General features: G+C 39.0%; 6 protein-coding genes across 7 annotated transcripts; 4 read left to right on the top strand and 2 right to left on the bottom strand.

The window, feature by feature from the left end:
- The first annotated feature begins 65 nt into the window (after nucleotides 1-65).
- Nucleotides 66-2,098, top strand: LOC17881154 (membrane-anchored ubiquitin-fold protein 2). Its single transcript, XM_006288840.2, has 4 exons — nucleotides 66-246; nucleotides 593-850; nucleotides 1,431-1,595; nucleotides 1,763-2,098. The coding sequence occupies exons 2-4, from the start codon at nucleotides 718-720 to the stop codon at nucleotides 1,837-1,839; spliced, it is 375 nt and encodes a 124-aa protein (XP_006288902.1). The 5' UTR covers nucleotides 66-246; nucleotides 593-717; the 3' UTR covers nucleotides 1,840-2,098.
- Nucleotides 2,099-2,484: 386 nt separating this feature from the next.
- LOC17884102 (chaperone protein ClpB3, chloroplastic) lies at nucleotides 2,485-6,688 on the top strand. The gene is made up of 9 exons (XM_006286943.2): nucleotides 2,485-2,894; nucleotides 3,043-3,261; nucleotides 3,345-3,582; nucleotides 3,665-3,860; nucleotides 3,954-4,008; nucleotides 4,096-4,246; nucleotides 4,335-4,643; nucleotides 4,729-5,918; nucleotides 6,262-6,688. Exons 1-9 carry the CDS (start codon nucleotides 2,667-2,669, stop codon nucleotides 6,589-6,591), a joined length of 2,916 nt encoding a protein of 971 aa, XP_006287005.1. The 5' UTR covers nucleotides 2,485-2,666; the 3' UTR covers nucleotides 6,592-6,688.
- On the bottom strand, nucleotides 6,678-8,834 carry LOC17881505 (EID1-like F-box protein 1). The gene is made up of 4 exons (XM_006288271.2): nucleotides 8,722-8,834; nucleotides 8,554-8,645; nucleotides 7,042-7,861; nucleotides 6,678-6,935 (listed from the first exon to the last, which is right to left on the bottom strand). The coding sequence occupies exons 3-4, from the start codon at nucleotides 7,814-7,816 to the stop codon at nucleotides 6,814-6,816; spliced, it is 897 nt and encodes a 298-aa protein (XP_006288333.1). The 5' UTR covers nucleotides 7,817-7,861; nucleotides 8,554-8,645; nucleotides 8,722-8,834; the 3' UTR covers nucleotides 6,678-6,813.
- Nucleotides 8,835-9,303: 469 nt separating this feature from the next.
- On the bottom strand, nucleotides 9,304-10,704 carry LOC17881577. The gene has a single exon (XM_006289115.1). The coding sequence runs from the start codon at nucleotides 10,702-10,704 to the stop codon at nucleotides 9,304-9,306; it is 1,401 nt and encodes a 466-aa protein (XP_006289177.1).
- Nucleotides 10,705-13,248: 2,544 nt separating this feature from the next.
- Nucleotides 13,249-17,036, top strand: LOC17881983 (cyclic nucleotide-gated ion channel 2). Of its 2 annotated transcripts, none has more exons than XM_006287053.2 (8): nucleotides 13,249-13,505; nucleotides 13,912-14,566; nucleotides 14,737-14,952; nucleotides 15,137-15,456; nucleotides 15,558-15,669; nucleotides 15,760-15,996; nucleotides 16,107-16,193; nucleotides 16,386-17,036. In XM_006287053.2, the coding sequence occupies exons 1-8, from the start codon at nucleotides 13,477-13,479 to the stop codon at nucleotides 16,902-16,904; spliced, it is 2,175 nt and encodes a 724-aa protein (XP_006287115.2). In that variant the 5' UTR covers nucleotides 13,249-13,476; the 3' UTR covers nucleotides 16,905-17,036. The 2 variants fall into 2 exon arrangements, with proteins under 2 accessions (XP_006287115.2, XP_023636306.1); XM_023780538.1 differs by lacking the exon at nucleotides 13,249-13,505 and adding an exon at nucleotides 13,712-13,802.
- Nucleotides 17,037-17,309: 273 nt separating this feature from the next.
- Nucleotides 17,310-22,750, top strand: LOC17884516 (probable ubiquitin conjugation factor E4). Its single transcript, XM_006289697.2, has 16 exons — nucleotides 17,310-18,385; nucleotides 18,835-19,039; nucleotides 19,167-19,318; nucleotides 19,407-19,680; nucleotides 19,950-20,102; nucleotides 20,202-20,405; nucleotides 20,495-20,607; nucleotides 20,712-20,829; nucleotides 20,984-21,073; nucleotides 21,152-21,355; nucleotides 21,440-21,535; nucleotides 21,624-21,746; nucleotides 21,832-21,924; nucleotides 22,007-22,171; nucleotides 22,281-22,370; nucleotides 22,470-22,750. The coding sequence occupies exons 1-16, from the start codon at nucleotides 17,526-17,528 to the stop codon at nucleotides 22,644-22,646; spliced, it is 3,117 nt and encodes a 1,038-aa protein (XP_006289759.1). The 5' UTR covers nucleotides 17,310-17,525; the 3' UTR covers nucleotides 22,647-22,750.
- Nucleotides 22,751-22,864: the final 114 nt, after the last annotated feature.

Genomic DNA, 22,864 nt, shown 5'->3' with positions numbered 1-22,864 from the left:
AATAATATTTTTTAAAAAATGGAAAATTGAAAAAGAAGAGCATTTTAATTGGCGCAGAGATGGGAAGAAGGACAGAAAGGAATGGAACATTTGGCTGCAAATTGATTTCTCAAGATCTCATCACCTTCATTTTCATTTCCTTAGTCTCTCTCCCTCCCTCTCCCTCTCCCTCTCTGCTCAAGTCTGGTGATGTGAGGTTCGCAAGATCCTTCTGATTCCTCAAACTCAGATCAGTCGCGGACCCAAGTAAGACCACCATTTTAGGGTTCTTCTTTTTGTTTTTTTTTTGTTCGATCGGGTTAACCTAATACCCAAATTGAGTTATTTGTATTGTTGATTGCTTTTAGCGGATACCCTTTTGGAGATAATACTATACATGATCAAATCGTCAACAGATGATGGATGATCTTTGCGATTTCTTCTTTGAATTCATATCATTTGATCAATGCTTTTATATTATTCATTTAAGATCAATCATCAATTCATTAAGCTTCAGGTTTCATAGTCAGACTTGAGCTGCAGAAAATATTTATTCTTCTTACTGACATTATCACTTCTTGGCTGTTTAAAATTTGTTCTTGTGTCATTGCAGATAAGATTCAAGCAACGAGGTTTTTTATATAGATATTTTAAGTTCCCATTCTCGGTTGGTGCTTCTGTGGAACTTCCTGATACTAAGTCAGTCTGGTTTTTGAGTTCTTGTTAAGAGAGATATATATGGCCGAGGTGAAGGATCAATTAGAGATTAGGTTCCGGCTAACTGATGGTTCAGATATCGGTCCTAAACCGTTTCCTGATGCTACAACCGTTGCAACATTGAAGGAAACTGTTGTTGCTCAGTGGCCAAAAGGTCAGTAGTCTATGCTTTTACTCTGCTTCGCATGTTTGAGATTCATCTTATGCACTGATATAATTTGTATAGAAAAGCTTTATCGGTCTGGCAGTGTCTTCTCCATGACCAGAATGGTTAAGAGTTAAGACTTAAGGATTGCATTGCTTTCATCTTAAGCCTCTTGATAGGTTCAAAAACTCATTGCCCTCTTCGTTGATCCTTGACTCACTGTTCTCTAGAAGAATCATTGACCAACCCTAGGAAGAGTTTGAATCTGAAGTGAAACAAATGAGAGAGTATTTTCTCTACAACTCTACAATCTCCCCATTGCCCACATTGTAGACCAATCAAGAATGCTCTAGCTTTGCTTTAAACTGCTAGGGTTTGTTACTGAACTGACAACAGTAGACACCCTGAACTACTCCTAGGCTAGTTACATTATTCATGCACTAGACTTAACAGGAACACCTTCTCACTTCTCCATGGATAGATGCTAGTTTTGCTTTCTTTATTCTCCTCCTACTTCTGTGATAATATCAAAACCAGAGTCAAACCTCACTGTGATCATCCGTTTGCTCGGTTGTATGAGTTTGAGCAGATAAGGAGAATGGGCCAAAGACGGTGAAAGATGTGAAATTGATAAGCGCAGGTAGAATATTGGAGAACAACAAGACGGTTGGAGATTGCAGGAGTCCTGTATGTAATCTTTCAGGTGCTGTCACCACAATGCATGTTATAATTCAACATCAGGTTACTGAAAAAGGTAATCTTTAGTTTCCTTTTTACTAAAAACTTTTAGAATCTTGATAGAAAGTTATTGATAATATTGAAGGACTGTTCTTGCTGTTTGATAACCTCATTTGTCAAGGTTATGTGTTTGTATGAGAGTCTGAGATCTTTTGTTCTGCTAATGAGTAATGGTTCAAACAGAAAAGAAGAAGAAGCCTAAAGGTGAAGTGAAGAAACAGAACAAATGTGTCTGTTTATGTTTTGGAGCTCGGTGTTAACAAAAGTGTAAGAACAAGTAGAGTTAAAGAGCTTGGGAGATTCAGATTCTGTTCTTGAGCCTTCTTCAATACTTTTTTTTTCTTTCTTGTAATTTTTTTTTTTGGTGACACCATTGGCTTTTTGATCGCTTGAGGTTTTGGTTTCTGATGTAACTCTGATTCATAACACACTGGAATCATAGAAAACAGAACACAAATTTGCACTGATAAGTGTACTATCACGGATATAACTCAACATAATGCGTGGTTTTGTTTTCAATGGTTGGCTTATTCTTTCTTTTGTACAGCAGAGTCGTAAACCTTGTTAGTTTTCACGAGAAATTCATAACTTGCTCACGCGCTACGTGAGCAAAAGTGAAGTCGGTAATAATTATCATCGGAACGTTCACGCCACGTACTGTACCTGCGAGTGATTAGTTTAGTTAACAGTCGTTGTGGGCCGATCTCGTTATCAACGGCCCAAATTTCGGGAATTATATTATTTTGTCTTTGGACGGCTCATGTTATTTGTACTTGGTAAAATCCTATATTTGCGTGAGGGAACACGTGTCAGAAGAAGGTCTAAAGTACGTAGTTGGGCACCTCATCCCGAGGGTTCACGAAGCCTCCGGCGTCGTTTAGCAACTTCTTCTTCTCTGTTTTTTATATTTCTGCTTCACCTTTTCCTGGTTCTCGCTAGCTTAACTACACGAGAAAGCAAAAAAAAGCGTCATCTTTGCTGATTTCTTAAGTAAACATCTCGCCGTTTTGGCGAATTTGTGCTAAACTACCTGTTGTGTTTGATCTTCCTTTGTTAGTTGCTTGCCGTTTTTCAATTCTCCGAGCTAATGGCGACGGCTACGACGGCTGCTACGGCGGCGTTTACTGGTGTGGTCGGCGTAGGAACGGAGACTCGAAGGGTTCCTTCGTTTTCTCATCTTCAACCTTCTGTGGCTTTTCCGGCGAATCCCAATTCTTTTAAAGCTCTTAAATTAAAGCAGAGCGCGAGGCTCACGCGACGGCTTGAGCATCGGCCTTTCGTTGTCCGATGTGAAGCTTCTTCTTCGAATGGAAGGGTAAAGTCTGAAACTTTATGTTTTGATTTGTACTGAGACTTTTAAGTATTCGTTAGCTTCGTGAATCTGGAGTGGGTGCCAACACTCGTTAAGGTTTTTTTCTATACTAGATTGCTAAATTTGGTTCTATGTTGTTTGCTTTGTACAGCTCACGCAGCAAGAGTTCACAGAAATGGCGTGGCAATCGATAGTTTCATCGCCAGATGTTGCGAAGGAGAATAAGCAACAGATTGTGGAGACAGAGCATCTAATGAAAGCTCTTCTGGAGCAGAAGAATGGTTTGGCTCGCAGGATTTTCTCTAAGATCGGTGTGGATAACACTAAGGTTCTAGAATCAACAGAGAAGTTCATTCAACGCCAACCAAAGGTAATTAGTGTCTTCTTTAAAGGTTGAAGTTTGTGGTTGTTGTTTGTGTGGAGGCTGATGAGAATTTTAGTTTTCAACTTCAGGTGTATGGAGATGCTGCTGGTTCGATGCTGGGACGTGATCTGGAAGGTCTGTTTCAAAGAGCAAGACAGTTTAAGAAAGATTTAGGAGACTCTTATGTGTCAGTGGAGCATTTGGTTCTTGCTTTTGCTGATGATAAGCGGTTTGGAAAACAGTTGTTTAAGGATTTTCAGATATCAGAGAAGAGCTTAAAAACTGCAATTCTGTCCATCAGAGGGAAACAATCAGTCATTGACCAAGGTTTGTAACTACATTTGAGCTTGAGAGCTAAAAGTCTATTTCATATGTAGTTGATGAGAGTGTTAATCACTATGTTTTACAGATCCGGAAGGCAAGTATGAGGCATTGGAGAAGTATGGAAAAGACTTGACAGCAATGGCAAGAGAAGGAAAACTAGATCCTGTGATTGGTAGAGATGACGAGATCCGTAGATGCATTCAGATTCTTTCGAGGAGAACAAAGAACAACCCTGTGTTGATCGGTGAACCAGGTGTTGGTAAAACCGCAATTTCAGAAGGGTAATTTCATCAAACCATGAAATTTTAAAAATCAATTCATACATTTGTTGTAAATTTTAATGCTAAGATATTACATCCCCACTTTTGAAACAGACTTGCTCAAAGAATTGTGCAAGGAGATGTACCTCAAGCATTGATGAACAGAAAGGTATTCAACTACTTATCAAGCTTTTCTTTCTCTGCTTTTAACAATGTGGATAACAACTGACTGAATCTTTCTTTGTTTTCTTCCCAGTTGATATCTCTGGATATGGGTGCTCTCATTGCTGGAGCGAAGTATCGTGGAGAATTTGAAGATAGACTAAAGGCTGTACTTAAGGAAGTCACAGACTCGGAAGGCCAAATCATTTTGTTTATCGATGAGATACATACAGTTGTTGGAGCAGGTATGCAACATCTTTTGTTTGTATGGAAATAGTTCAAACTTTTTCCTTGCAATGATTTATCAAGGAAGTCTGATTCTTTTTCTTTCAGGTGCAACTAATGGGGCGATGGATGCTGGTAATCTGCTGAAACCAATGCTGGGTCGAGGCGAGTTACGATGTATTGGTGCAACAACGCTTGATGAATATAGGAAATACATAGAGAAAGATCCTGCCTTGGAACGTAGGTTTCAACAGGTTTATGTCGATCAACCTACGGTTGAAGACACGATTTCAATTCTCCGAGGGTTGCGGGAAAGGTATGAACTTCATCATGGAGTTCGTATCTCAGATAGTGCTCTAGTGGAAGCTGCTATCCTCTCAGACCGTTACATCAGTGGCCGGTTTCTACCCGATAAAGGTTGATACTTTGCTGTTACCATTTTATTTGATTATCTTCATTGAATAGAGAGTGTTACTTACTGATTTGGCATTTGGTTTTCTAGCAATTGACTTGGTTGATGAAGCGGCAGCCAAATTGAAAATGGAAATCACTTCGAAACCGACAGCTCTTGACGAGCTTGACCGTGCGGTGATAAAGCTTGAAATGGAGAGGCTTTCGCTCACTAACGATACAGACAAAGCTTCTAGAGAGAGATTGAATCGAATCGAAACAGAATTAGTTTTACTAAAGGAGAAGCAAGCTGAGTTAACAGAACAGTGGGAGCACGAGAGGTCTGTTATGTCCCGTCTTCAGTCGATTAAAGAGGAGATTGATCGAGTTAACCTTGAGATTCAGCAAGCGGAACGTGAATACGATCTAAACCGTGCAGCAGAGCTCAAATACGGAAGCTTAAACTCATTGCAGCGACAGCTAAACGATGCAGAGAAGGAGCTGAATGAATACTTAAGCTCCGGGAAATCTATGTTTAGAGAAGAGGTTTTGGGTAGTGATATTGCTGAGATTGTGAGTAAATGGACTGGCATCCCTGTATCAAAGCTTCAACAATCCGAAAGAGATAAACTTTTACATCTGGAAGAAGAATTGCATAAACGGGTAGTCGGTCAAAATCCAGCAGTGACCGCGGTAGCTGAAGCGATCCAACGATCAAGAGCTGGACTTTCAGATCCAGGCCGTCCAATAGCTAGTTTCATGTTTATGGGACCAACCGGTGTTGGTAAAACTGAACTAGCCAAAGCACTTGCTTCTTATTTATTCAACACGGAAGAAGCTTTAGTAAGAATCGACATGAGTGAGTACATGGAGAAACATGCTGTGTCTAGACTCATTGGAGCTCCACCTGGATATGTTGGTTATGAAGAAGGCGGACAATTAACGGAAACAGTTAGAAGAAGGCCTTACTCGGTTATCCTCTTTGATGAAATTGAGAAAGCTCATGGAGATGTCTTCAATGTGTTTCTCCAAATCTTGGACGATGGGCGAGTCACAGATTCTCAAGGACGTACAGTGAGTTTCACCAATACTGTTATTATTATGACCTCGAATGTTGGTTCGCAGTTTATTCTGAACAACACAGATGATGATGCAAATGAGCTCCCATATGAAACAATCAAAGAGAGAGTAATGAATGCTGCAAGATCAGTTTTTCGTCCTGAATTCATGAATAGGGTTGACGAGTATATAGTGTTCCAACCTCTTGACCGCGAACAGATCAACAGAATTGTCCGGTTACAGGTATGTTTTCTTTTCTTGGAAAATTTGCAAAACTGATTATGCTGGTAACATTGTTGGAGCCTTTGAAGGCAGTTAGAATTAGGTTAATTAGATAGCTAGATTGGAAGATATTGCTTTCAGATGTTCGTCAGTGAATAGTTTGACATCTGTTGCTAACTATTTTCCATCTTAGAAGTATGATTTACTTGATTCTAATGCATTCAAAAGATTACTTCTTCGCTATCTCTTCACAGATTTGAGAAAGATTAGACTGTAGTAAAATGGATTTGATCAAAGTTGATAATCTTCCAAGGAATTATAGAGTTATGTTATTTAGAACCTCACTGAATTTTTCTTTCTACAGCTGGCACGTGTGCAGAAGCGAATTGCAGACAGAAAAATGAAGATAAACATTACAGATGCAGCAGTTGATCTTCTGGGAAGCCTCGGGTATGATCCAAATTATGGAGCTAGACCTGTTAAGCGTGTGATACAGCAAAACATTGAGAACGAGCTTGCTAAAGGTATCTTGAGAGGAGATTTCAAGGAAGAAGATGGTATTTTGATCGATACGGAGGTCACAGCATTCTCCAACGGCCAGTTACCTCAGCATAAGCTCATATTCAAAAAGATCGAGTCAGAAACAGCAGGTGCTGAACAAGAAGAAGAAGCTTTCTCAAAACAGAGCAGTTAAAAAGTGAAAATGTCAAGACTTTTTAGTACAGAACTTTTAGTATACTGATAACATTTATCTCAATGTGAGTTTATATAAATCATAAGTTGCTGAGTCATTTGCACTGATGTCTCAAATATCTAAAGATTATGGAAATTGTTGATTATAATTCGACTGTATATAAATGAAGAATCTCCACAGATGCAATAGATTTAGCAGAAGTACACAAATTTACAGAATCTTTCACACATCAATGTTGCATTGATTCGGATTGGTCAGTCGTTTTTGAGGCGAAGGTCCATTTTCACTTCCACCCAACAAAGAATTTCTCCTTTTCAATATGTTTTCTTTAGGAAAGTAACTGTCTGCAGAACACCAAAAAAGAGAAACAAACAAAATAAAGTTAGCTGTTGTCGTCAGACAAAAAAGCTCTTTTGTAAGGTGCCGGAGTGAGTGGGACTTGTATAGTACCTTGTTTCTTCTCCATGTGATTGCCATCTTCGCTTGGATTTGCATCCTCTGAATCAGACAAAGGAGCGAGAGTGCATATACCAAGCAAGTGTCCATTTAGGCAAACGAAATACTCAATGCAGTCTTCATAAGCTTCCAAACGAATGCAGGCGCTCTGAGGTATTATCTTAGCTTGTAGCATGCTCCACAGCTTAGCTTTACAGTATGGGCAAACCTCGGACGGATGAAAAGGAACTGCCTTGTTAATGATCACTTTCCGGACTTTAGATGTTGGGAATGACTTAAAAATCCCACGGAACAAACCCACGTCGCCTTCTTCTCCTTGGTCAAGATGCTCACATGGATCACAAACGTAGAGTACATCAGTTCTACATTGAGGCGGAAGCAGGCTTCTTCCCAATGTTCTGGAGAATCGGGTTCTGTAAACAAAGTGTCCCGGGATTTGAACAGAGCTATTGAATAGACCGCCTTGTGTACATCCTGAGCAGTATATGAGAAGCTTCCCAAGGGCTCGCCAGTTACCGTCAATGCAGTGACTACCGCTAGATTGCAAATCAAGCATCATTTTGGGGGCACGAGTCTTGCAAAACTCTTTCCACAGTACCCTTTTAGCGAAATCATCAAACCATCTGCATACACAGGAAAGTGTTGCAACTAATTTCGGATTCCAATTCAAATGTTGGAACACTAACAGCAAGACATCTTCGTTTAAATGGCCTTTAGTGCACTGGCAGCTCGGGGAGTGTGTGCAATGATACTGCTTTGGTAAGATCATTCTCTCTACGTATCAATCAGAGAAGGAACCACATAGAGCTTCCAACTGCAGAGAGATAAACAGAGATCCGTTACTTCCCAAGTGATCCAATACACTTGAGATACATTAGCAAACAACTTCTAATGCCAAGGAATTGATAGATTTACAAAAACAACAACCAAAACATACAGAGAATATGAAAGAGAGAGAGAGAGAGCTTGCAGGAGAAGAAGAAGAATTGAGCAAAGCTAGATGGATGGCGAAACTAAAAAAACATAAGAAGCATCAAAAACCAATACAAAAAAAAGTATCCTTGACACAGATTTACAAACCACACAGAGTCTAACGGGAACTACCTTCTGTTTACTATGATTCAATGAAGTCTCTTTTACATCCGAATATGATGCTAAGAGAAGCAGTTAAGTTTTCAGATTAATCTGATCAGCTCTAGTATAAAAACGCTTATCATCGGTAGACCAATATTCCAAGTAACGAGTCCTACATCACCATCAATAAGAAATGGAGTCGAAGTAGCCTAAGACTTCCAAGGCGCAACACATAAAACAATGTAACTCAGATCTATCTAATAGGACCACAACAAAAACAACAACACTCCAATCCAAAATCTAGCTAATCCGAAACCTAAAATCATCTCCTGAAAACTCATTTCTAGTCCCCAAATTTACCACTGGAGAAACGCCACCAAACCAAAAAAACAAAAGATCTTTTAAAAAGAGTGAAAAAGAGAAGAACTTTACCAGAACAGAACTGAGAAGGATACACTTCAACAAACATACGAACTTTGATAGAAAGGGCTTCTGCTCCTAATCCCAGAAACCGCAACTAGAACCTGAAATTTAGGGCATTTTAGAGGTTGGAAACAAAAATAAGGAAGAGAATTTGAAAGGAAGCAACGAATGAGGAACCTCGAAAACTCCGAAACAAAAAGCTCTCAGATTCCAGAAGCAAAACTAGATTGGCAGAAGCAAACAAACAAGGACCAATTCGCGGAGAGATATCAATTGAGGAAAGAAATCTCAAAGCTTTAATTTTTATATTTTTTACTCCCATCCATGGAGCAGAGAAGAAAGGAAAAATATAAAATTAATTCCAGGAGTGGTACTGTGACTGTCTGTGATAGAAGAAAACCACAATAACCAATTATAATATGACACGTGGGTAAAAGAATCTAGATAGTCAATGGCAATTTAAAGGACGGCGTGACCGTGGGGTTCAGTTTTTATATTACTTTTTGCAGCCCCTAGTTTTTATTGCTACTCACAGATTGTAACCTTTAGTTACAAATCTTAAAACACACCCTTTTTCTTAATCTTTTGTGTCACAATAACCTTTAGACATTTGATTAGACATAGTGTTGTGTTAGTCATTGCACTCTTATACATCCTACATATGTTGACATTACATACATATGCATAAACACCGTGAAAGAAAGAAACAATTACATATGGCTCGAGGTTGGTTTGAGAATGGTATCATCTTTGATGTTTTTATGTTGTTGCAGAAGACGTCCTTTCTTGGAGAGATATGACAGACTCAAAGGCACCCACTAAAGCCTTTACTTTGCTCTTGCGAGTCTGCACAAGCTTATTAGCTGTTTCCTCAATCACATTGTTAAACAATAGCACTCTTGAATCTCTCTTCTTCTGTGAGTCTTGGTGTTTCAGAACAACTCTAGGTTTGTGTTGTTCCTCGTCGTTGTTCAAATTGGTTTCTTTGGTCTTTAAGCGTCTCCTACCACCAGATTTAGAGTTTGTGTCAGCTCCAGTGACGGCTTTTCCTCTTTTGAACTTGAGCTTTCTTGGACTATTGCCTTGTGATCCAAAATCTATAATCTTTTCTCTTTTGATTCTCAGTTTCACCAATTTAGCGGATTCTGCTGAGAGGGCTCTGCTTTTTCCTTGCCCTTGTGTGTTGTTATCTTCAGAGAAAGACATCATATTCTCACCTTCATATTCTTCCTCTTCTTGAGAAGATTCATCATCAGTTTCACTCTCAATACACTCAGCTTCTTCTTGGCTCTTTTCGCTATTTAGATCATCAGTTGCTGAATCCACGACACACATTTGGTTCTGATCATCCCCTGTTTCCATCTTAATAACAAAGAGTGTTCTCTCTTCAACCAAGTCTTTACACTGCTCATCCACACGTTTCTTGGTTTTCATTAGAGGAACTCTCAAGCTACTACTCTCCTTCTTTGTCCTCAAGCATCGAGAACAGCGTTTTGAGGATATTGAGACTCTAAAAGGCACAACTGCCTTCTTTGTTTCAGCAGAATTAGATTCACCATTCATCTTCTTTCTATTCACAGTACTTCTCCGAAGAGCTATCGCTGCTGTTTCTGCAACAGATTTAAGCTTCAAAGCAGTGACACGCCTGTTTTGTTCAACCTTCTCTTTAGATCTTGATAAAGCTCTTCCGGGAGATTCATAGAACGTCTTCTTCTTCTTTCTCTTAGTCGACGCCACCTTTTCATTTGTTTTATGTACCTCATTCTTCTTCTTAACATCGTCACAACCGTTGCTAGAAAAGCTTCTAACTTCGGTCTTAGCATGATCAGAGCCACCAACAGAATCACATTTTACAGAACCAAAAGAAGAACTCAACACCGATTTGGTAAATGCCTTCTTCCTCAATGGTGAATCAAAGTTTATGGTTCCAGAAAATCTTCTGGTAATCCTTTTGAGAGGTGAAACTCTTGGCTTGTTGTCCTCAGATTCATGTTTGCTTCCATATTTGCAGACATCATGACAAGAACTAGTCGGTGATCTGAGATAGTTAGGAAGAATCTTGTCTTGGCTGTATAGAAAACTGAGTTTTCCAGTAGAAATCCTTCTCCATGATCTGTTTACATCCGGTGAATTAGGCAAACGTACGGTCTCCTCAGCCATCAATCAGCTTAGATAGAGAGATATTCAATGATAGATTCTTTTAACCACAAGATGTTAAGAGAAAAGAAAGAAAGAAAGAAGAAAGTAGAATGTTTGATTCAGGACATCCTAAGGGATCTAACCTTTTGTGATGTTTTTAACTGCGGCACATGTAGGCTAGAGAATATCCTCGACCTGAAATGAAAAAAAGAAAAGATACAGTCTTAGCTCTAATTACGAATAATGTTGCACATTTGACGAAACCATTGAAACACATTTCAGATTGATTAAAGCAAACTAAGCAAGAGTCTATAATAAAGTCATCAGTGATCGTCATAGGAAAAAAACTTTGTTGTATTTACCAGTTTTGAATGTATATTCGTTTGAAGCTGAACCCGAACCTAAATCATACAACATTCGAGGTAAAGGCAGGAAAAGTGTCTCACCTTATTGTTATTGCAGAGAGGTTTCAGGATGTAAAAGACGCTATTCATGGTTTCTCTGAGGTTTCTTGTTTGGCACGAAAGAGAGAAGACATTTATATTTTTTTCGTTTTTGGGTCTTCGATTTGGCCAAAGAGGATTTTCTCCTACGTCTCCTCATTTGTCGCATATTTGCTTAGACAAACGTTTATTCGTTGGATAATTGCTTTTTTCTTTTCTATCTGTTATAACTAATTTTCGAATGACAGACAAAAAAAAAAACAGAAGAAGAAGAAGAAGAAGAAGAAGAAAATCTAAAAATTAGTCTGGCTTGCGAGAGAATGTGTGACCACCAAATTAGTAGGCTTGCGTGGCCCCTTCGCCATAGTTCTGCTTCTGCATGCTAACCAGACAGACTACTATATATGGTTTAAATAAATAATTAAATAGGGTTGACTATATATTTATCTTTCTAAGTCTAAAAATAGAATTTAACAAAATGAATTTCTAATGGATATGTAAAAAGATAGGTGAAAAAAAAATGAACCAAAAAAGTTGTAGATATCGGTTTCAAATGGTTTTGGCGTATGTTTAGTTACAATACAAGAAGAGGGGAATTGGATTTGTAGATAGGTAAAAATCGAACATTCTCAAACAGTTTTGGGTGGAAACAGTTTGGTTCCACAAAAAAAAAAAAAGACTTAGCTAGAAGATCATCTTGGACTTGGCGTGTCGAACTCAAAATACAAAAGAGATACATCTGTCGTGTTCAAAATCTCCATGTATATATATGCCAATGTTATATAAAAAAAAAAAGATCGACAATTCACTCTTTTTTTTTTTTTTTTTTTTGTTATTTCGATTTTATTGGAAGTTGGATGTATATAGAAGAAGGAATGTCGACCAACCAGATACAAATCAAATGTCACATTTCATTTGCCATTTTGTGCCACTTTCGTTGTTTTGGTCCCTACGGTTTCCTCTTCTTCTCCTTTTCTGTTTTGCATACATACACATAACACATGTACACTTAATAAATAACTTTTTTTTTGTTTTCTTTTTTGGTTACAAGAAGATAAAATAAAACAGAGTTATTGCACATGGCTTCTTGTCTTTTTCACTACGCTCGGATAAGTACATGAAACCATTTTCCAAATTTGTTGTTGTTACCTTGTTGGCTTGATATGATGAAAAAAAATACATTTCAACAAGAAATTTGTGGTGTGGGGGGTGGTGACCCGTTGATATAATGGTCGTGACACGAATTATTAATGCATGATATGGCAGATTTGCATGACTACTGTCAAATTTTGGAAACTTCACTGTAAGGTAAGAGAACTAATATTAAATATCCGGAAAAATGACAGTTTATGATGATAAAAACATTATTATAGTGTTAAACTGAATGTATTTGTAAACCAAGAATTACCTAATTACGAGATTAGGCTTCGTGGTATGTATGCCTCTTGGCTTGTTTAAAATGACTTCCTCCGCATGTATTCAATCCCTCACAAAGCGCGCGCGAGCGCACACACATATATATATATATATATATTTATATATTTTAACTATCACTGAGTTGACGGCGACAAGAAGAATATACCGATTAATTAAGTCAAAATACATAATTATTAATGACAAAGACAAAAATCAATATACAATAATGGAATAAAACATATTATTTTCAGAATATTAATGATGAATAATATGGAATCTGAAACAGATAACATATATGCATGCTTCTTACGTAGGTTCATGATGTACATGCATGTTTTTATCATCCTAAAAATAGTACCTATACAGTTATAAGTTTATAATCTTACACCAGTGTATTCACGCTCACATACACACATATATAGCAGTAAATTCGTTATGCCTATAAAAGCAAGTAAATTTGAAATCCTATACTATCTCAATATAATTCAATAATTAAACGAACATACAAGCAACATTATTGATGAGCTAAATACTGTAGCTTCTTCATAATAATAATAATAAAATAAGAATAATCGAAATGGGCCCGTAAACGTAGTTATCGTCATGATCTGTACGGAATCCAATTTTGTTGAATGTGTTCTATTGTGGGCCGTTGCTTCCCTATCAACATCGCTCAGACTTTGAACAGCTCATCTCTCTCCTCGTCAATCCCGGTTTGATTTTCGATTTTAAGCCAATCTTCGGTTTGGTTATTGAACCAGAGTCTCCCACTAATCCTACTAGAGACGTACGTATCACACACACTACTTGTCTTCTCGTTGTCTTTGCCTTTGCCTATACAAATCATCTTCCCATTTCTCTCTTCTCTCTCCAATCACTCCCTGCAAATTCTTTCTCTCCCTCTCCCTCCCATGGTGCTTCCTCTACTTCAATCATGCCCTCTCACCCCAACTTCATCTCCAGGTTTACATACAATTTCCTAATTTAATTTCTATCTATGCTTGTAATCCTTCAGTAATGGCGGTACGCTCGAGAACATTTTTCAAATGTCTTTTGTTTTTTTTACTCGACGACGGTTACAAGCTTTATCTGACAATCATTTTGTTTTCTTTCCCGAGACAAAAATAACATTCACTCGTTTTTTTGGAACTGTTTATATAGCGAACAAAGACCATGCAATTTCAGTATAATTGCTTGAGTATATGCTAAATCGTTTTATTACGAAATGGATTTTCGAAAATTGTGTACTATACAACGAATGTGAGATGATTCCCAACGATTTTTGTTTTTTTTTGTTTGGCAGTAGATCGATCGATGATTGTTGTTACAAAATCAGAGTTCACAATTTGATTTGATTTTTTTTTTGCAGGTGGATTGGACTGTTTTCCGACAAATTCCGTCGACAAACGACTGGAATCGATGAAAACAACGGCGGAGATTCCACCAGCAGCGGCAGCGATGAAACGCCGGTTCTGAGCTCCGTCGAGTGTTACGCTTGTACTCAAGTAGGCGTCCCAGCTTTCCACTCAACTAGCTGCGATCAAGCTCACGCGCCCGAGTGGCGTGCCTCCGCAGGCTCTTCTCTAGTTCCCATCCAAGAAGGATCCCTCCCCAACCCTCTCCGAGCTCGCTTCAGGCGTCTCAAAGGTCCCTTCGGCGAAGTTCTCGATCCCAGGAGCAAGCGCGTCCAGAGATGGAACCGCGCGTTGCTTCTAGCTCGCGGGATGGCCTTGGCCGTGGATCCGCTCTTCTTCTACGCCCTCTCCATTGGTCGAACCTCCGGCCCCGCCTGTCTCTACATGGACGGCGCGTTCGCCGCGGTGGTCACGGTGCTCCGCACTTTTCTCGACGCTGTTCATCTTTGGCACGTGTGGCTTCAATTCAGACTGGCTTACGTCTCGAGAGAGTCGCTTGTTGTCGGTTGTGGCAAGCTCGTTTGGGATCCACGCGCCATCGCGTCTCACTACGCACGCTCCCTCACTGGCTTCTGGTTTGATGTTATCGTCATTCTCCCTGTGCCTCAGGTTTAAAATCCGACGACTTTTCAAAGAAACCTTCAAAGTATTCTTATATTATGAAATAACACTAAACCTTTTATCTGTGTCAAGAAAGGCCTCCATGAATCATTTCCAAGTGTTGATGAATCCTGATTTGAGATGCAAATTTGAACTTTGTGTGTTTTGATTATTTGCAGGCTGTGTTTTGGTTAGTCGTGCCGAAACTGATAAGAGAAGAGAAGGTTAAGCTGATAATGACGATTCTTCTGCTAATATTCTTGTTCCAATTCCTCCCCAAGATTTATCACTGCTTCTGCTTGATGAGAAGGATGCAAAAGGTCACTGGCTACATTTTTGGCACTATTTGGTGGGGTTTTGCTCTTAATCTCATCGCATATTTCATCGCTTCTCATGTGAGTCCTTTCAAGCCAGATACATTATTTCCGCCTGAATATAATTTGCTACAAGTACAACTGTACACTGAAACAACTTTTACAACTCTTAAGTTGTGAAATTCCATATGTATATACTGCTAGGTTCCATGCCAAGATATGATACTAAAGGTTGTTTTTGTAATGGAAATTCTGGTGGTTTCAGGTTGCTGGGGGATGCTGGTATGTTCTCGCAATACAGCGTGTTGCTTCTTGCATAAGACAGCAATGCATGAGAACCGGGAACTGCAACCTGAGTCTGTCTTGTAAAGAAGAGGTCTGTTACCAATTTGTGTCACCCACAAGCACAATTGGATATCCATGCTTATCTGGAAACCTTACCAGTGTTGTCAAGAAGCCTATGTGCTTAGATTCAAACGGACCATTCCGATATGGTATCTACCGATGGGCACTTCCAGTCATCTCCAGCAATTCTCTTGCGGTTAAGATCCTTTATCCCATCTTCTGGGGTCTAATGACTCTCAGGTAATTGCTTAGTTTCAGATTTTAAGGTTTTCATCCTTGGATATTTAAAGATCTTTGATAGTCATACATACTAATCCTGAATTGGGTGTCACGTTTTATAGCACATTCGCGAATGATCTTGAGCCCACAAGCAACTGGCTCGAAGTTGTTTTCAGTATAGTTATGGTCCTTAGCGGGCTATTACTCTTCACGCTATTGATTGGGAACATTCAGGTAAACTATGCAAGAATATATCTTTTCTATATGATATTGTGTTTTGATGGAATCGGAAGATTTTAACAAGCTTTTTACTTTCTTTTGAAGGTGTTTTTGCATGCAGTAATGGCGAAAAAAAGGAAAATGCAGATACGCTGTAGGGACATGGAATGGTGGATGAAACGTAGGCAGTTACCTTCCCGAATAAGACAGAGAGTTAGGCGATTTGAGCGGCAGAGATGGACTGCCTTGGGTGGAGAAGATGAGCTAGAACTTATACAAGATTTGCCTCCAGGTCTCCGAAGAGATATCAAACGATATCTTTGCTTTGATCTCATTAACAAGGTACTTGAAAATGGACATTACAGTGATTACACTCAAATCTTGTTAAGATGTGAAAGCAGTACCTGTTAAGGCTAAAGTCTCTGACATGTTTGATCCTTTTCACTTTTCAGGTGCCATTGTTCAGGGGCATGGACGATTTGATCCTCGACAACATTTGTGATCGGGCTAAGTCTCGTGTTTTCTCTAAAGATGAAAAGGTACTCGACCCATCATTTCACAAACTTAAAGTTCTAATTCTTTTGCTTCAGCTTCGATTTAAGAGTTATAGTTTCCACCCCTTGCACTAAGCCACACACAGTCACACATCTTAAGAGCCAAAGTTTTGGTTTGTTTTTTGGTGACTTCAGTTTGTAATATCTGAGGTTATTTGATTTTATTGATTGTCGCAGATAATCCGTGAAGGTGATCCTGTACAGAGAATGATATTCATCATGCGTGGGAGAGCCAAACGTATCCAGAGCCTAAGCAAAGGGGTCATAGCCACTAGTATGCTGGAACCAGGGGGTTACTTAGGAGACGAGCTACTCTCGTGGTGCCTACGTCGTCCATTTATTGATCGTCTTCCCCCTTCTTCGGCAACATTTGTCTGCCTCGACAACATCGAGGCATTCTCCCTAGGATCCGATGATCTTAAGTACATCACCGATCATTTCCGTTATAAATTTGCGAATGAGCGGCTTAAGCGGACCGCAAGATACTATTCCTCAAACTGGAGGACGTGGGCCGCCGTGAATATTCAGATGGCGTGGCGCCGGTACAGGAAAAGAACCCGTGGTGAAATCAACGGCGGTGGAGGCGGTTCGATGAGTCCTGTGTCGGAGAATAGCGTTGAAGGTAACAGTGAACGCCGGTTACTTCAGTATGCCGCGATGTTCATGTCCATCCGACCGCATGATCATCTCGAATAAAACAACAAAAAAAAAAGGTTCCAAAATTTATCGGTCCAAATAATTGTGTTTCCCTTTCTTTTCTTTAAAATTTGTTCCTGGGATGATGTTTATATTCATAATATATTACTAGCATTCGAGTAAGCTTCACCTCTTATGGTTCAGTCCGAAGCAGACTATTATGACCCAGAAAAAATTGAAAAATGATATTAAGGTAAATTTTTAAAAAGTTGTTTATATGGGACTATGGGTAAAACTATTAATCAAAAAGAAGAAAATTGGAAAAACTTGAAAAAAATATTCCTTGATTGGGCTAAAAGAAAAAGGTTTAGTATTAAACGACATCGTTTCAAGTACGACGTTGCACATATCGTATATAGACTTTTTTCGTCCAAGTTCAGGACTTCCCAAAGCTCGTTCAGAGACTCAAAAGAGTTCATCACGAAAACCTACTCCCAGAAAATCTCTTCCAATTATTGCCATGGTTTCTCTCTTCTTTCGTGAATTTTGATTTTTCAGTATTTATTTATAGTTTCAGCTGATAAGTCCCAAGTGTTTCGCTTTCTGATTCATCGGTGATATAAAAAAAAATTATTTTATCTCAAATCGAGTTTTCGAGTGTTGATTTGAGTCAGAGAATCAATGGCGACGAATAAGCCACAACGATCTCCGGTTGAAATTGAGGATATTATCCTCCGGAAGATATTTTATGTAACCCTAACGGAACCAACTGATTCCGATCCTCGTATTGTTTACTTGGAGATGACGGCCGCTGAGGTCCTCAGCGAAGGTAGAGAGCTCTTGCTTTCTCGTGATTTGATGGAGAGAGTGCTCATAGATCGTCTCTCCGGCGACTTCTCTGCCGCAGAACCGCCCTTTCCGTACTTAATCGGTTGCTACCGTCGTGCTTACGACGAATCGAAGAAAATCCAGTCGATGAAGGACAAGAACCTTAGATCGGAGATGGAGATTGTCACTAAACAGGCGAAGAAGCTCGCTGTTTCTTACTGTAGGATACACTTGGCGAATCCTGACATGTTTGGGAACGCGGATACACTTAGCGGTGGACTGGATACTAGGCTGAAGAAGAAGAATAGGTCTCCTGTGCTCCCATTGATTTTCGCCGAGGTTGGTTCTGGTTCATTGGATATGTTTGGAAGTAGTAGCAATGGGGTTCAGGCTCCTCCGGGATTTTTGGATGAGTTCTTCAAAGACTCAGATTTTGATAGCTTGGACCCTATTTTAAAGGAGCTTTACGAGGACTTGAGGTCTACGGTTATTAATGTATCAGTGCTTGGAGATTTCCAGCCACCATTGAGGGCTCTCAAGTATCTTGTTAGCTTACCAGTAGGAGCAAAATCTCTGGTTAGTCATGAGTGGTGGGTTCCACGAGGCGCCTATATGAACGGTCGAGCCATGGAGCTGACAAGCATTCTTGGCCCTTTCTTCCATATTAGTGCACTGCCAGATAATACGCTATTCAAGAGTCAACCTGATGTTGGGTGAGTTTGAACTTATTTCTGTTTCTCTTGCTTAGAATTCTCTAATCTTTGGGTCTGTTTAGTTTGTTGAGACAGTTTGGATAGTAAGAATTATTGTTTAGCGTATTCATAGTAGATAGTTGTTCAAAAAGGAAAGAAGCACATGTTTTTGGCTTATAAGATGACACTGTTAGGTGATATGCATTTTTAAGCATGATTATACAAATCCACCATACATAAGACTTAGGTGCTCAGTGTCCTAAACCAATAAAAACATTAGTAAGCTCTCTCTTAAGTTGGAATATTGTGGACGAAATCAATTATTTTAAGCATTTTTCTTGTCTGTACTGAACATTAGCATTTGACATGGATTATTTGTGCAAACAGAAGGGTCTCCTGATTTATCTTACATGATATTCTTTACCTGTTATAGAAACGCTAATACATGTCTATTGTTTTGTGAATATCAGGCAGCAGTGCTTCTCTGAAGCATCAGAACGTCGTCCCGCAGACTTATTATCATCCTTCTCCACCATTAAAAATTTTATGAACATTTTGTACAGCGGGCTGCATGATGTACTGATGATTTTACTTAAAAGTACTGATACCCGTGAGTGTGTTCTACAGTTTCTTGCAGAGGTGATCAATGCAAATGCGTCTAGAGCCCATATACAGGTACACATTAGTATATAAAATAGTTTTTATTTATTTATGAATTGTTCTAGTCTCCCCTCGGTTTTATGAAGTTGGTATTTGTCTTTTTCAAACCAGCATTCTGTAATATGTATATCTTGTTTAACAGGTTGATCCAGTCTCTTGTGCTAGCTCAGGCATGTTTGTCAACCTCAGTGCAGTAATGCTCCGGCTCTGTGAACCATTTTTAGATCCGCATTTAACTAAAAGAGATAAGATTGATCCAAAATATGCATTCTGTGGTCATCGCTTGAAATTAAGGTATGATCCTCAAAGTAATTGTACATATATTTCCTCACTGAATTTTCATATTATAATGATGAACAATATTATTTATGATCAACACCAGCGACTTGACTGCTCTTCATGCATCATCCGAAGAAGTTTCTGAGTGGATTGACAAAGATGCTACGGCAAACACAGATGGTGCTGGGCCAGAAAACGGGAACGAAAGTCGCTTGTTACAATCCAAAGAAGCCACAAGTTCTAGTAGTAATGCTTCTGGGCAAAATGCAAAGTCAGCAACTAAGTACACTTTCATTTGTGAATGCTTCTTTATGACTGCAAGGGTCCTTAATTTGGGTCTCCTAAAAGCACTCTCTGACTTTAAACATCTTGCTCAGGTAAACCATCATCTCAAATTCTCGAACTGGAGATATAGAAGAGTTTGAAACATTTAAAAGTGATTTGTGATGAACTATCTTGCTGAGATCTCTTTTTTTATTTTGGTTCTTGACATTGTGTTGTCGAGACGATTTTCAGTGAAAACAAGAAGGAACTATAGTTAAAACTTTAACTTAGGAACATATTTTGATTGTGGAAAAGTCCTTGATGCCTGAATTTGCAGAAGATTGTAATTGTATTTTTTTTTACTTTTTCCCTCATGACGTAGGACATTTCGAGAGGTGAAGATAATCTTGCAACACTAAAAGCCATGAGAGATCAAGCACCTTCTCCACAGTTGGAACTTGATATAACCCGAATGGAAAAAGAACTAGAGCTGTATTCTCAGGAAAAGCTCTGCCATGAAGCCCAAATATTAAGGGTTTGTAGTCATATTCTCTGAGATGAGAACATCTTTGCTTTGTCTCTGGACGATAACATGATAGTAATAGTTTCTTTATCTCTCTATACTGTATTGAAGGATGGCGATTTTATTCAGCGAGCTCTGTCTTTCTATCGACTAGTGGTTGTCTGGTTAGTTAGACTAGTTGGTGGCTTTAAGATGCCTTTACCATCAACTTGTCCCATGGAATTCTCTTGTATGCCTGAGCATTTTGTTGAAGATGCAATGGAGTTACTGATATTTGCTTCAAGAATTCCCAAAGCTTTGGATGGGGTAGTACTGGTATGCTTAGTTTTATCTTGCATTACTCCGTCTGGTGACATTCTCTCGTTGTACTTGCATTGATGATGGTTGTTCTCTTTTTTTTTAAGGACGACTTTATGAACTTCATAATTATGTTCATGGCAAGTCCTGAGTATGTTAGAAACCCATATCTCAGAGCAAAAATGGTTGAAGTCCTGAACTGCTGGATGCCTCGTTCAAGGTGATTTCCTTCACTAAAGCTGTTAAAACCTCAATTTGTGTTGCTAATGCAACAAGTTCTGCAGTAATGTGGTCCACCAATCTCAATTCAATTTTTGTTTGCAGTGGTTCTTCATCTGCTACATCTACTCTTTTTGAGGGGCATCAGTTATCACTCGAGTATCTTGTCAGGAATTTACTGAAACTATATGTGGACATTGAGTTCACAGGTTCACACACTCAGGTGATTGCAAGAGATTTTGTGTAGTGGCTATATTATTTCTGGCGTAACGAGCTTCTGTTTATTGCTTAGTACATAATATGCTAGCTCTAGAACAGCCATAATGGCTGTTAGCTCTTGCTTCTAATGTAACTGATATCTAATTTTCCAAATGCAGTTCTATGACAAATTCAATATTCGTCACAACATTGCCGAGCTTTTGGAGTATCTCTGGCAGGTGCCTAGTCACCGGAATGCTTGGAGACGGGTAAATTCTTAATGAGCTGGCCGTGACTTTGAACTTTAATTATCATTTTCCAATGCTACCAAACTTGATGTGTTACAGATTGCAAAAGATGAAGAGAAGGGCGTGTACTTGAATTTCTTAAACTTCTTAGTCAATGATAGCATCTATCTTCTTGATGAAAGTCTTAACAAAATTCTGGAGATTAAACAAATCGAGGCAGAGATGTCAAATACTGCAGAATGGGAGCAGCGACCAACACAAGAGAGACAGGAGAGAACAAGACTCTTCCATTCTCAGGAGAATGTTAGTTGGATTGACACTTCTTATTTTGTATCATATTATGTTCTTGGTTCACAATACCCTAAAGAACTTTTCTTTGCTCTGCAGATTGTTAGAATCGACATGAAGCTGGCAAATGAAGATGTGACTATGCTTTCATTTACATCTGAGGAGATCACTGCCCCTTTTCTACTCCCTGAGATGGTAACCTGACCGTATTCCTGAACTGGAAACCTGCCCGATGATTACCCAACTGAAGAGTTTGTTTGTTTGTTTGTACTTACTTATTCAGGTTGAGAGGGTTGCAAATATGCTTAATTACTTCTTGCTACAACTCGTGGGTCCACAGCGTAAATCTTTAAGCTTGAAAGATCCTGAAAAGTATGAGTTCCGTCCAAAACAGTTGCTTAAACAGGTTAGTGATGACAATTAAGTTTTCTTACCAAAATGTGTGAGAAAGTGACTGAATACAATTCTGATTGCTTTCATGAATTTTGAAGATCGTTCGCATATATGTTAATCTCGCAAGAGGAGACTCGGAAAACATATTCCCTGGTGCCATATCCAGTGATGGCCGATCATATAACGAACAGGTCAAATTCTCCTTTCTAACCAAATACTCTTCGTCATAATCTATCTGTCTCTACTGAACAAAACAAGTGCCGGTTTTTGCAGCTATTCAATGCAGGAGCAGATGTGCTTAGGAGAATAGGTGAAGAAGGAAGAATCATTCAAGAGTTTATGGAGTTAGGCATTAAAGCCAAAGCTGCTGCCTCTGAAGCTCTGGATGCTGAAGCTGCGCTTGGTGAAATACCAGACGAGTTCCTTGACCCAATTCAGGTCTTTATCTGTGGAAAGAAGTACTAATTTTATAGAAACCTAATTTTTGTCTCAATAACATGCACTAAAGTCTGTTCTCTGTTATATTTTTCATATTTTTTTTTTGCAGTACACACTAATGAGAGATCCAGTGATACTTCCAAGCTCAAGAATCACAGTTGATCGACCCATCATCCAGCGTCATCTTCTCAGCGACAATGTAAGCATATCTAACACATTGACGATCAGTTACACATCTCCCTCTCTCTCTCTCTCTCCGAAGATTTTGGCTTTGAATCTGATCTTATTTCTGCTGCAGCATGATCCCTTTAACCGAGCACATTTGACATCAGAGATGTTGATACCGGACGTCGAGTTGAAGGCGAGAATCGATGAGTATGTGAAGTCGCATCAGTCGAAGAAACGGACAAGTGGAGAAGATAGCAGCACCAAGGAGAGGATACAGACTACGAGCAGTGATATGTTAATTGATTAATTATGTGTTCCAAAAATAAACAAAATGATAACAGAAACACGCTTTTAAAATACTTTTGATAGGCTTTCGTTTCTAATAGAATTATGACTTAATTTTATGTGTTTTATGTCTTAGGGCGAGCTTCCAATTTCAAGTCAATAATATGATGTCTCTTGAAAGAAAAACTTTTTAAAGTTTTCAAGTATAGATAAAAGTATAAAAGCATGGAGGAAATATTA

The sequence above is a fragment of the Capsella rubella genome, unplaced genomic scaffold (genome assembly GCF_000375325.1).
Source record: "Capsella rubella cultivar Monte Gargano unplaced genomic scaffold, Caprub1_0 scaffold_6, whole genome shotgun sequence".
In the NCBI taxonomy this organism is placed as follows: domain Eukaryota; kingdom Viridiplantae; phylum Streptophyta; class Magnoliopsida; order Brassicales; family Brassicaceae; genus Capsella; species Capsella rubella.
This window is presented reverse-complemented; position numbering and strand designations above follow the sequence as displayed.

What these genes read in the sequence shown, in the direction of transcription:
- LOC17884516 (XM_006289697.2), top strand. Translation starts at nt 17,526, where the DNA reads ATGGCGACGAATAAGCCACAACGATCTCCGGTTGAAATTGAGGATATT. An exon ending in AAGAGTCAACCTGATGTTGG is followed by an intron (nt 18,386 to 18,834) that starts GTGAGTTTGAAC and finishes TGTGAATATCAG; the next exon opens with GCAGCAGTGCTTCTCTGAAG. An exon ending in TGCTGGATGCCTCGTTCAAG is followed by an intron (nt 20,608 to 20,711) that starts GTGATTTCCTTC and finishes TTTTGTTTGCAG; the next exon opens with TGGTTCTTCATCTGCTACAT.
- LOC17884102 (XM_006286943.2), top strand. Translation starts at nt 2,667, where the DNA reads ATGGCGACGGCTACGACGGCTGCTACGGCGGCGTTTACTGGTGTGGTC. An exon ending in AAAACCGCAATTTCAGAAGG is followed by an intron (nt 3,861 to 3,953) that starts GTAATTTCATCA and finishes CTTTTGAAACAG; the next exon opens with ACTTGCTCAAAGAATTGTGC. An exon ending in CCGGTTTCTACCCGATAAAG is followed by an intron (nt 4,644 to 4,728) that starts GTTGATACTTTG and finishes TTGGTTTTCTAG; the next exon opens with CAATTGACTTGGTTGATGAA.
- LOC17881983 (XM_023780538.1), top strand. Translation starts at nt 13,768, where the DNA reads ATGGATTTTCGAAAATTGTGTACTATACAACGAAT. An exon ending in TCATTCTCCCTGTGCCTCAG is followed by an intron (nt 14,567 to 14,736) that starts GTTTAAAATCCG and finishes GATTATTTGCAG; the next exon opens with GCTGTGTTTTGGTTAGTCGT. An exon ending in TTTTCTCTAAAGATGAAAAG is followed by an intron (nt 16,194 to 16,385) that starts GTACTCGACCCA and finishes TGATTGTCGCAG; the next exon opens with ATAATCCGTGAAGGTGATCC.
- LOC17881577 (XM_006289115.1), bottom strand. Translation starts at nt 10,704, where the DNA reads ATGGCTGAGGAGACCGTACGTTTGCCTAATTCACCGGATGTAAACAGA.
- LOC17881505 (XM_006288271.2), bottom strand. Translation starts at nt 7,816, where the DNA reads ATGATCTTACCAAAGCAGTATCATTGCACACACTCCCCGAGCTGCCAG. An exon ending in TCACATGGAGAAGAAACAAG is followed by an intron (nt 6,936 to 7,041) that starts GTACTATACAAG and finishes GGTGTTCTGCAG; the next exon opens with ACAGTTACTTTCCTAAAGAA.
- LOC17881154 (XM_006288840.2), top strand. Translation starts at nt 718, where the DNA reads ATGGCCGAGGTGAAGGATCAATTAGAGATTAGGTTCCGGCTAACTGAT. An exon ending in TGTTGCTCAGTGGCCAAAAG is followed by an intron (nt 851 to 1,430) that starts GTCAGTAGTCTA and finishes GAGTTTGAGCAG; the next exon opens with ATAAGGAGAATGGGCCAAAG. An exon ending in ACATCAGGTTACTGAAAAAG is followed by an intron (nt 1,596 to 1,762) that starts GTAATCTTTAGT and finishes TGGTTCAAACAG; the next exon opens with AAAAGAAGAAGAAGCCTAAA.